Source organism: Grampus griseus (assembly GCF_964374135.1).
Source record: "Grampus griseus genome assembly, chromosome: 20".
Classification (NCBI taxonomy): domain Eukaryota; kingdom Metazoa; phylum Chordata; class Mammalia; order Artiodactyla; family Delphinidae; genus Grampus; species Grampus griseus.
Window position 1 is genome coordinate 28,923,622 of NC_139014.1, and position 13,017 is coordinate 28,936,638.

General features: G+C 36.4%; 1 protein-coding gene across 3 annotated transcripts in view; it reads right to left on the minus strand.

The window, feature by feature from the left end:
- The window catches only part of VMP1 (vacuole membrane protein 1), a 130,025-nt gene that overhangs the window by 82,496 nt on the left and 34,512 nt on the right, over positions 1-13,017 (minus strand). Inside the window, exon 6 of one of the 3 annotated variants that reach the window (XM_082678437.1) lies at positions 2,764-2,814. The exons of the other annotated variants lie outside the window; for them this stretch is intronic. Within the exon in view, the coding sequence (XP_082534563.1) occupies positions 2,764-2,814 (51 nt within the window). The remainder of the gene's footprint in view (positions 1-2,763; positions 2,815-13,017) is intronic. 3 annotated transcript variants of the gene reach the window in all.

The window sequence follows — 13,017 nt, forward strand, 5'->3', positions numbered from 1 at the left end:
CTGTGATGAAAAGTTACACTCTCATCAGTGACAGGTTTTCAGGGTCCTTTTTTGGGGTGGGTGGGTACTTCAGTATACTCATGCTAAGTGAAGTCAACTCAACAAGATAGTTCAGCTATTTGTGACATATCAAACATCTGGTTTTGCTTCAGTTCAAAGCCTCATATATCTTAGTCTCATGAGCTGCATTACACTATATTTTCCAAAGTTTTGATAATGGAATAATTTTGCTTTGTCCAGGATAAAAGATGTAGTGCTTGGCCAGGCAAGAAGATGGCTGGGTGAGAGCAAAACCACAGTTAGATCAGGGGGTAGGATTTCTAATAAGAGCAGATATAGGTATTTGTGGAAAGAGTATTTTAACTTAAGACATTCTTTTAAGATAAATTTTAAAAGTTACACTTCTACAATTTACATTCATTCACGAATAGTAAATATCCTACTAGCTCTTTCAAATTAAGAGAAATTTAGAATTAAAAAAAATTATCCTAGAGGTAAAATTATCATTCCTGAAATTATAACACACAAAAATATCCTAATCCAGTAGAGAAGAGCAATTCTAAGTAGTGCCCTGATAATAACGTAGTACCTATGTAAGCCCTGAGAAAGCAGTCCTGGTGCCACAAATACAAATTAGGATCTTTGTAAGAAAGGTGTGAGACAGTCACATCTTAAAACCTGAAAAAAAATCATATCAGTAAATGACAAACTAGTCTATGTATTGCTGCTTCATTTAAGGAAAAGTGTTTTCTGGATTTTTAACTTTATTGTTCAGTTCATTTGGGGGCCCTTTCTTCCAGAGACATTTTTTAAAAAGTGAAAACCTAAAATGATCATATTAGTTAATTATAAGCCTAATTTAGCCAAGCCTTTTTACCAACCAAGATGCAGAATATGATGTCACATTAAGAGCGCAGTATGTGTATGTATGAGGGTTTTTTGGGTTTTTTTTGGCAGCGCCCAGCAGCATGTGGGATCTTAGTTCCCTGACCAGGGATCGAACCTGTGTCCCCTGCATTGGAAGTGCAGAGTCTTAACCACTGGACCGCCAGGGAAGTCCCTGTATGAGGTTTTTAAGGAAGATGAGCAGACAGACAGACAGACATTCTTCCACTGTAGGCAGCTCCCTCAGAACTGATAAAACATTCCTAAAGACTGGAGTTGTTTGCACATCTGTAATGTCAGTTCATAGCCTAATTCATCATCCACACACAGAAGTCAACTGAGATCCCAAAGGCAAAATTCCCAATTAGTTTTGTCTGGAAAGTTTAGGACAAAGGTAATAAAATCAAGAATCCTCTGCTGATTCACTGGGAAAACATTTGTTTGCCACACTCCTTCACTGAGGAACAAAAGGAGTCAGTGGTTAGCCTGGAATGTGATTCATTAGTAATATCTGGGTGATAAATAAATGAAAGGAGATGACAGATGGTTGTGTGTATGACTTGCAAAACCTTTGTTTTCTTTAAGTCCAACTTTTAGGGGAGTTTAGAAATGCTTTTACAAACAGGAATTGTACTCTTCAAATTCTTTGAATCATTGCTTTTCTCATCGCAGTCAGAAAACAACTTACCTAAGGTTATGGTAAACAAGAAAAAATTCTAGAAGGCTAGAGCATAAAACTGTTGATTCCAAATGGGCACTGAGAAGTTTAACTAGTGTTTATATTCTTTTTGTGAAGAAGGTCCCAAGTTTACAAATTTAAGCCCCTGGTCCCTCCCTATAAAATGCAGTGTAATATGTAAAAAAGCAGTAATTTGGCCATTAGTTAATGTGGATTTTAGTTCCTGTGAGTAACTTACTAGATGTAATCAGACTTCTATCTCACATTCCTCATTTGATGAAAAGCCTGAAAATAATGATAATAATGCCTGCACAACCTAGGTAACACAGCAATGTGTGAGATTATGTAGTAAAAGTGTTACGATAAGCATAAAATAACCAAAACAAAAAATGTGTAAACTCTATAGTTCATGCTTCAGGTTATAAGGACCTATTTTTAAAGTCATTTTTATTATATTCAATCAATCCATAAATAAAGACATATTTCACTTTTCTTCTCTAAACCTAAGCAATTTTTTTTTTTTTTTTTGCGGTACGTGGGCCTCTCACTGTTGTGGCCTCTCCCGTTGCAGAGCACAGGCTCCGGACGCGCAGGCTCAGTGGCCATGGCTCACGGGCCCAGCCGCTCCGCGGCATGTGGGATCCTCCAGGACTGGGGCACGAACCCGCGTCCCCTGCATTGGCAGGCAGACTCTCAACCACTGCGCCACCAGGGAAGCCCAACCTAAGCAATTTTGATCATAAAGTTGGTTTAAGTGTTTAGGAGGAATGGACCACATATTTATAAAAAGAGCTTTTAAAAAGGTTAGAAATTGTTTAAAATTATACCCAACAGAACAGATTTCAGCAAAACTGAATCTTCTTAGATTTCATTTAAACACACATTAATAAATAGTGACTTAAGGGCAGGAAGTCAGTCAGTCTGTGCATACCCTTCTGTTTGGTGAAAACTCAGCCCTATGTCCTGGAGACCCTGGTTTCTACTTTTGATGTGGTGATGCTCTTAAGAGTTAATACATGAGTCATTCCTTGGGGAAAGACAGGGAGAATAGCTGATCATGCCCTCATCAAAAAAAGGCAAACAGACCCTTTCTAAGAAGGGCCTGTTGGTCTTCCCGCAAGAGCCCTGAGTCACTGCATGCTTATAGCCAGAGTCATTATACCTATAAAGAGCAATATTAAGTCACACTAGAACCTTACTTTTGGCAATTTCTTCTCTTTTTCTGTCTTATTAAGGGATACACACGTAAGCTATGGAGAAACAATCAGAAGTCAAGCAGGAAAAATAGTGAACAGGTTGGCTAACAATTTTTAAAAGAATTATTCCACCTCGTGGCATTAAACAATTACTACAATAGTTCTCTTACTGAAACTGCTTCGCTATTTCACTTCAATCTATGTCCATGCAGTTCTCCAAATAACACTTACTTTAGGCAATAAACAGCCAAGAGTCAAAACGTGTAAGAAACAGCTTTATATATATATATATAAACAGTACTATAAAGTATTATATACATACTATAAAGTACTTGTTCACTAAAGGAAACAGGGTGCTATAGACAGAGATATTCTTTAAACATTTGATAGTGATCAACATGTTGGGTTTTTTTTAATGTAAAATTTTTACCCCATTTTAGTGATGAAATGATCCTAAATGTTAAGGCAGAAACAGACCTCTGAATCTTACACAGGGGCAAATATCTCACAATTAACTTTCCCTGTACTTATTTTATAACAAAGAGCCAAACATTTTTTCCAAAATTTTTTTCTATTAAAATGGTCATTTTTGGGGACTTCCCTGGTGGTGCAATGGTTAAGAATCCTCCTGCCAATGCAGGGGACATGGGTTCGATCCCTGATCCAGGAAGATCCCGCATGCTGTGGAGCAACTAAGCCTGTGCACCACAACTACTGAGCCCGTGAGCCACAACTACTGAGCCCGTGTGCCACAACTACTGAAGCCCGCATGCCTAGAGCCTGTGCTCCGCAACAAGAGAAGCCACTGCAGTGAGAAGCTCGCACACTGCAATGAAAAGTAGCCCCCCCTCTCCGCCACTAGAGAAAGCCTGTGTGCAGCGACAAAGACCCAACACAGACAAAAATAAATTAATAAAAAATTTTTAAAAAGGTCATATTTTGTTTTTATTTTTAAGTAGAATTCTTTATTCATTTATATCTTATTTTTACACCTGATAACTGCATTCTGAACTTACAGTTTTATGGCCATGGTTTCTCATGGTACTTAAAACACTCTTGACATCTACTAACTTAATTCCAGTGAATTTAAACTACCAATTTTTATCTGTAAAACTATATTCTTAATTTAAAATCGTCATATTAAACAAATGACTCATAAATACCATTCAGATAAGAATGTCTTGATGTTATATCTTCTTATAAACCTTGATCTACTCTACAATGTAACTGAATAGTTCCCAAACTTTTCTACATACCAACTGCCATCTAGATAGGGCAGTTCTAATGTGAAAATCCCTACCAGGGCTTCCCTGGTGGCGCAGTGGCTGAGAATCTGTCTGCTAACGCAGGGGACACGGGTTCGAGCCCTGGTCTGGGAGGATCCCACGTGCCGCGGAGCAACTGGGCCCATGAGCCACAACTACTGAGCCTGCGCGTCTGGAGCCTGTGCTCCGCAACAAGAGAGGCCGCGATAATGAGAGGCCCGCGCACCACGATGAAGAGTGGCCCCCGCTTGCCGCAACTAGAGAAAGCCCTCGCACAGAAACGAAGAACCAAAAATAAATAAATAAAAATTAAAAAAAAAAAAAGAAAATCCCTACCATTTTGATCCCCAAAGGTGAGAGAATTCAGTGGTTAAAATATATGACAAAGAGAAAAATTATCTGCAAAATATATTCAGCCTTCTATTTATAGCTCAATATTTGAGTGCCTTTAACAGTTTTTAATGATTGTTGATAGTTTTTGTTCTCAGAGTTCTTTGTCTAAGAGCTGGGCTTATTTTGAAAGGAATATAGGGCTTGGGAAGCCTTTCTCCGGGAAACTGCTCCACCTAGTGTCAAAAACTGTTCATGTACCACATTATTTGTAAATTCCTGCCGAAGGACTCATTTCCTTTGTTACTGTGAAATAGAACAGACTTTATAATCATTAATGGCATACAGTTTACAAATGGCTCTTAAATCATCTGCTTGTCTTATAACTTGAGGAATAATAATGTGAATGCATATAAGGAGCATGTCTGAGATATATTTCTCATTATGAAGCACCAAAGTTCCTGTTAAACTGGTTTTTTACCAGGTTATTATTATAAATATATTATGAATCATATATTCTAGTAATGGGAAATAATTTTAAGGTGGCTACTGAAATTACCCTATCACTTCTCCTAATTGTTTGTATCAATCTAAACGTAATCCACAAATTATTTATTTCTCTAAATAAGTGCTGTGTTGTGAAGACCGGTATTTAATAATTGCACACATCAATGGTTTAAAACATGAGATTAGAACTAAATTTTGCTGTCATCAGGCAGCTCATTTGGAAGAAATTCTTTTACTTTTCTCTTCATGAAAAGTTGTTTTTTTTTCCCCTTGATGGTCTTACAGACCACTCAAGCACTCACACAACTATATTCTCTTCTAAAACATCATGTTAAGTCTAATATTATGATCTGGGAGAAGTGCTAATCCTTTTTTGGCAAATGGAGGAATCAAATGCATAACGTGTCACGTAAAAATCCTTAGGGGGTGGCTAGCTCACTAAGGCTCCCAAGCTCAATATGCTTCTTCTGGTGTACTACTGTCATCCCATGAGTTAGAGCAACGGTTAGCAAACTACAGCCGGCAGATCAAATCCAGTCGGCTACCTCTCTTTGTGAATAAAGGTTGACTGGAAAACAGTCACATTCATTCCTACACACTGTCCCTGGATGCTTTCTTATTACCATGACAGATCTGAGGAGTTACAAAAGAGATTGCCTAGCCCGCAAGCCTAAAATATTTACTATCCCTTTACGGTCCCTTTTCAGCAAAAGTGCTGCCCCTGGGCTGCCTCCCCTTGGGTCAAATCATTATTAAGGTGAAAATTTTGACACATTCAAACACAGAGATACAACAAAGAGGTTAACAGCAGCCATGTTCTCTTCATTAACTTGTTTTCACTCTGGGCATTATTTCCACTAGTAAATAAGCATTCCTGGATGGCCTGGAATGGAAACCTGCTACATACATGCTAAGACTAAAATAAATTCGTTAATGGATTTCTGGAAATTAGTATCCAAGAGAAGAGGGCTTAGAAGGTATGATCTTAGAAAAATTTACCAGCCACAGAACCTTTTTTTGCATCTGATCTACTTACAAAAAACACGAGTAAAGTAAATGAATGAAATCAGTAAACTTGCACTACTTGCCAGACAAAATTAGCTCACGAATTAAACATCTATTACAGGTGTATTTACGCAAAATGACTTCAAAATTCTAAAACAAAAGAGCAGATGTACTAAAACAGAGTATTTATTTAAGTATAGTACATATAGAAAAGTGCATAATGCAATCATCTTAATGAATTATTTCAGACACAGGTATCCTCTATCCAGATCAAGAAATATTAGAAACACACAAGAGGGACACATCCTATTGGTTATCAAGATTTACTGCAAAGCTTCAAGGATGAAAATCTTTTTTCAATTACTTTGTCAATTTCTACAAAAATACCTACTCAAGTTTTGACTGATATTGCATTGATTATGTAAACAAAATTGGGAAGAACAGCTACAATATTGTGTCTTCTAATCCATGAAAATAATATATACCTTCTGTTACCTAAATCTTTTTGCTTCCAACAATATTTTATAATTTTATATAGAGGCCAAGCACATCTTTTGTTAGATTTATTCCTAGGTATTTGCTTTTCAAAAAAATGTTATTATAAATGATGCTTTCCAAAATTTTCACTCTAAATGTTTATTGTAGTATACAGAAACACAGTTGTTACATACACGTTGACCGTATAGCCAGTAACTGTGTTACACTTCCCTATTCTCCAAGTTTGTGGAAGTTATCTCCTTCTCTAAATTTCTGCCAAGTTCTGCTTTCCATAAGTTGAGTATATATTATTAAATACAAATTTAGACCTGTTATATCTTCCTGGTGAACGGAGTCTTTTATTATTACCAACAAACACATTCTATCTATTAATTCTTCTTGCCTCATACTTTACTTTGATTTCAATATAACTACATGAGCTGCTTCTTGGTTGGCATCAAATGGCTCATCTTTTTCCATCCTTTACCGTTAATCTTTCTGTGTATATTTTAGGTATGAAGGCTGGATTTAGCAAATAGCTGAATATTTTAAAATATTTATTTGGATAACTGGAAGAAACATTTATTCCATTTATTGATATATTTGGATTTAAATATACCACTGAATGCTTACTACTTATCCTGCCTGTTCTATGTTCCTTTTGTCTGCTTTCTTTCCTTCTTTTGGCTTGGCTTTTTAAAAATTACTTGGTTTTTACTTGTGCCTATTAGCTTGATAGTTATATATTCTTGTACTACTTACCCTAAAGATTATAATATAGATCTTTATTAATTAATGGCATATAAATTAATATCTTACCTTTTCTAGGGCAATGCAAAGACTTTAGAATAATTTAATTTCAATTACTCCACATGTGATTTGCAGATGATGTATTTTAATTCCCTCTAAATACTTTAAATGTCTCAAAACATTATCACTACATTATCATTAAAAACATAATGTTGGGCTTCCCTGGTGGCGCAGTGGTTAAGAATCCACCTGCCAATGCAGGGGACACGGGTTCGAGCCCTGGTCAGGGAAGATCCCACATGCCGCGGAGCAACTAAGCCCATGCGCTGCAACCACTGAGCCTGCGTTCTAGAGCCCGCGAGCCACAACTACTGAAGCCTGTGCGCCTAGAGCCCGTGCTCCACAACAAGAGAAGCCACCACAATGAGAAGCCCCTGCTCACCACAACTAGAGAAAGCCCGCACGCAGCAACGAAGACCCAACGCAGCCAAAAGTAAATAAATAAAATAAATTTAAAAACCATAATGTCAAAAAAATAGAAAGACAAAACAAAAAAAGAAAAAAAACCATAATGTCAATCTTAATTTAAATTTACCCATATATATACCCTTTTCTTAATCTTTATTCGTTCCTGAATCTGAGCTTCAATCTAGAATCACTTTCCTTCCATTCAAAGAACACTTTTTAGTATTTCCTTTAGAGCATGTTTGCTGGTGGCAAACTGCTCTGTTTTTCTGCAAGTATCTTTATTTTATACTGTTCAGGGCACACTTTGAATATCTTCTGTTGGTAGTTATTTTCTTTTAGACCTTTAAAGATATTCCACTGTCAGCTGACTTTTACTCTACTCAATGTTCTGTGGTGACCTAAATGGCAAGGAAATCCAAAAAAGAGGGGATATATGTATACATATAGCTGATTCACCTCACTGTACAGCAGAAACTAACACAACATTGTAAAGCAACTATACCCCAATTAAAAAAAAAAAAGCTGATGCACTTGCTACTGCTATTGCTGTGAAAAATAAATTGTCCTTCATCTCTGAAACAAAAAAAAAATCAATGACAGCATATCAGTCTTACTGAAATTCCTCTGAAGATAGTATGTCTTTTTCTCTATCTCTCCTTTTTTGTTCTGGATATTTTTCTCTGGCCGATTTTGCAGTTTATTAGTCCTGTCTTAGCTGCTGTCTACTGAAGTCCATTAATTGAGTTCTTCATTTCAGATAATGTTTTTTTAATTCAAAATTTTCACTTGCTCTCCTCTGTAGTTTTCAATCTCTGCAAAAATACTCAAACTTGTTTTTTACTTCCTTGAAACACATTGATTTTGGATTAAAGTATACATCTAATAACTTCATTAAATAGATCCCCTATGGATCTATTTCTCTTATTTCTTGTTTCGACCAAATTATCATGTTGCTTCAGATATCTGATTCCTTTTGATTGAGTGCTAGACTTTTTTTTTTTAAATATAATGTGATGCCTAGGATTATTTTATTTTCCTCGAGACTTAAGATTTAGCCTGAGCTTCAGTCCCTGTATGGGCTGATTTGTATCTAGTTCATCCTTATGTTTAAAGTGTGGCCCATCAGGTTCCAATCCAAAGCCTGCAGGTTTATTAAGGCCATATACTTAACTGGTTTCACCTCTCTGGGTTTCCCCTTTAATCTAGATGTTGGCCTTGTAATTCTCTGCTATCTTTTTATCTCTATGGTGGCTTTAAACAGATGTTTTAAATTTTTATCAACTTTTTAAGATACTTTCACAAGCAAGTTGATCCAAACGGCCTAATCTATTGTCACTGAAAATGGAACAGTAATCTGCGGTTTTCAACTATGGTATTACACTCTGCTACATTAAAATCAGTTGTGGGAAATTTTGCTTATAGTTTCTTAAGAATAATAGCTAAAGCAGGAAAATTGAAAATGATTGTTTTAAAAATAAAATCAGAGCAAGAAAAATGACAATAATTATTATAATAGTCGCTTAACATTTACTGAGCACCTTATATATACTAGCCACTGAATGAAAAGTGTACATGTTTTATTTCATTTAATCCTCCAAACAGCCTTATGAGATAGGTACTATTATTATCTTTTCCATTTACAGTTGAATAAACTGAGGCTTAAAAAGTTAAGATATTTGCCAAATATCACAGAGTTAGTAATATCTGACTATGCATTCAAATCCAGCTCTGAATATGCCCTATTAAGTATCTCCCATGATAGGAATAAAAGATTTTAGTCCCATAACAAAATCACCCTCCATCAACTGCATATTCTTAAATATTAAAGAAAAAGATAGAATTATGGCATTACATCTGAAACTATGCATGCCATGGGAGTATGTCCTGCATGTAAATATATATCACAATGGAAAGTCTAATAACTGTGAAACTAATTAATGAATGTGCAAAACTATTAAGAAAACTTATTTTCATTCACATGCATTAATTGGCATTATATAGTCATAAATACAGATAAATAATAGAATATGCCTCTAATTTATTTGAGGGCTTCATATTTATCCAGAATAGAACCTGCAAATATAGTATAGTATATTGGTTGTATTAGCAATGCCACCTAGTGGCAAACTAATATAGCCATAGTTAGAAAAAAAAGTCCTATAAGAGTGGTTCTTAACATTTTATGGGTTACAGAATCTGGAGAATCTAATACTATAGGCCTTTTCTGCCAGAAAGATGCATATTTGCGAAGACACATAACAAGTATAGTGTTCAGGGAATTAACAGCCCTCCTGAAGCCCATGTGTTGACTGTTAGAATTAATGGAACAAACCAACTAACCTAGAGGCCCAACCAACACCCCTTGAGCCTTGAGAAGGAGTCCATTCACTTTCCCCTTCACCTCTTCCTCTCTGGTTAGCAATCACTATTCCTGCATAAACAGTATCTAACTCTTCCTTTGTGGCTACATATCTGTTCTCGGCAAACTACTAGATTTCCCAAATCAATTTACAAAATTTGATAGTAGTCATTCTTCCTTGTTGATTTTCACTAAATTTAATTTTAAAATTTAATCAAACAACTATTTTTACATCTAATGTTTAAAGAAGTGATGACAATTTTCAGGACATCTGAATTAAGTTAAAACTTTTCAATTATATCTAAAAATATAAATGAAATTGTTGATTGATAAACTCAAAAATCAAGGTAACTTTTCCATTTTAAAGACAGATATATAGGTATATAATATTTTAGGAAATACAGTAACATTTGTAATCACCATTTAGTTGCACAATGAGTTAAAATTAACTAAATGATTACTTCCAAAAGAGGTTAACTTCCATGCTGGGAAGAACGTAATTGAGAAAGTCTGTCTATGCAGGAAAAATGTTCCTATTTCACTTTAAAGCCATAATTTCCAGTAAAGAGAACCATGATCGAGAATGAATTAAATCTTTTCCCTTTGTTAAACTCAGTTTCTTTTTCACCTGTTTTGCTGTAAATTATTGTCAAAAGAAGGATCATTTTTCTGACCAGACTTCTCTCCTAATATAGTTAATTGCTTTCTTGACTGAGAGTTATATGGGTATATGGAAAGAGTGCCTATTTCATCAGCACAAAAATGTATGACATGAGAATGTTAACGTCACATCTCCCTAAGTGATTATGTAAGGGCTCATAAATGAAAGGAGGTGTAATTAGGACTTTCCAGATACAATCACATTTGACAAATATAAAACAAAAGGAATGGTGATCTATAAGGATAAAACTGTGTCAACCATCTATCACCAAGAAAATGTTATGTTTTAAAAATCTAACCAGAGTTTTGAATAGCTTCTTAAATAATAACAGAGATCAAATTCTTAAACCTTTATTCGATTCTGCTTTGCCTTTGGTTTCCTGGCTATTTTTCTCCACAATTGCCAAAGTTCACAAATGCACAGTCTATACTTACTCATGAAATTTTTTTACTATACATTTGCTACACTATTGGTTATTGACTACCATGGCTCTTGGGAGGACTACATGACATAATTCATGTAAAGTGCTGAGCAAAAAGCCTAGCATGGGAAAACATTCAGTAAGTGTTAGCTAGTCTATCAGTCAGGATAGGTTTTAACAACAAACAGCCCCAAAATCTCAGTAGCTTAAGACAACTAAATTTATTTCTCCCTTACTCTACATATCCATCAGAGGCTAGCAAAGGGAATCTGTTCATCACAGTCAGAGACTCAGGCTCCAGGTGAAAGACAGTATGACAAACCTTGAAGCATCTGCCAGGAAGCAACACCTATCACTTATGCTCACATTTCAAAGCAAATCATATGGCTGGAGTTCAACAGGATGGGGATGCAACATCTCCCCACAAAAATGAATACCAAATATGGATAAAAAATAATAAACTGGGACTTCCCTGGTGGCGCAGTGGTTAAGAATCTGCCTGCCAATGCAGGGGACACAGGTTCGATCCCTGGTCCAGGAAGATCCCACATGCCGCGGAACAACTAAGCCTGTGTGCCACAACTACTGAACCTGCACTCTAGGGCCCGTGAGCCACAACTACTGAGCCCGCATGCCACAGCTACTAAAGCCCACGCGCCTAGAGCCCATGCTCCACAACAAGAGAAGCCACCACAATGAGAAGCCTGCTCACCGCAATGAAGAGTAGCCCTCCCTTGCCACAACTAGAGAAAGCCCATGCACAGCAACGAAGACCCAACGCAGCCAAAAATAAATAAATAAATAAATTTATTTTAAAAAAAAATAGAACTGATTTCAACTAGAATTACTCTGATGACAATGATGATGAAAATGTTTGCCATTTTCAGTATTAGTAGTAGTAGTAGCTATGGTTAACTTCTTGTAATCTGACTTCCATCCCAACCAGGTAATTGAAAATAAACAAAAACCAGTGACGTCTTTTATCTTCCTTTTGTTTGACTTCCCTAAAAATTATTTTTTGCAAATGCTTGTTTTCCTTCATTTTCCGTGTTATACCTAGGGAATCCTGGAAGGAATCCTGTGTCCAAGAACTAACAGATCTAAGAACTAAAGATAATCTGCTCAAATGGAAATGGCATATGCTGGGTATCTCTTTATATTTCTTTTTAACATTAACATACTGCTCTTCAAGCCTTTACATACTGAATTTGTTTGCTATATTGGCCTTTTATCCATTTTTTTTTTTTTTTTTTTTTTGCAGTACGCGGGCCTCTCACCGCTGTGGCCTCTCCCGTTGTGGAGCACAGGCTCTGGACGCGCAGGTTCAGCGGCCATGGCTCACAGGCCCAGCCGCTCCGCGGCATGTGGGATCCTCCCGGACCGGGGCACGAACCCGTGTCCCCTGCATCGGCAGGCGGACTCTCAACCACTGCGCCACCAGGGAAGCCCCCCTTTTATCCATTTTTGATCACTATTGTCTAAAAAAGTGTTCTTTTGGCAAAATCAACACTCATTCGTGATAAAAACTCTCAAAAAAAAAAAATCCCCAAAACAAACACAACTCGCAGCAAACTAGGAATAGAAGTGAGCTTTATCAACTTGATAAGAAAATCTACAAAAACCTACAGCTAACATGATACTTAATGGTGAGAAAGTAAAGGCTTCCCCATTAAGGTTGGGAACAAGGGAGAATGTCCCTCTCACCACTTCAACATCAGACTGGAAGACCTAGCTAATGCAATAAGACAGGGGGGATAAAAAAAGAAAGGGTATACAGACTGAGAAGAAGTAAAACTGTATTTGCAGACAACATGGTTATCTATATAGAAAATCCTAAAGAATTGACAACAAAGTCCTGAAACTATTAAGTGATTACAGCAAGGTTACGGAATACAAGCTAAATACACAAAAGTCAATTGCTTTCCTATATATCACCAATTAACATACACAATCCACAAACCATGCCCCTAGGTATTTACCCAAATGAGTAGAATTCTTATATACCCCCCAAAAC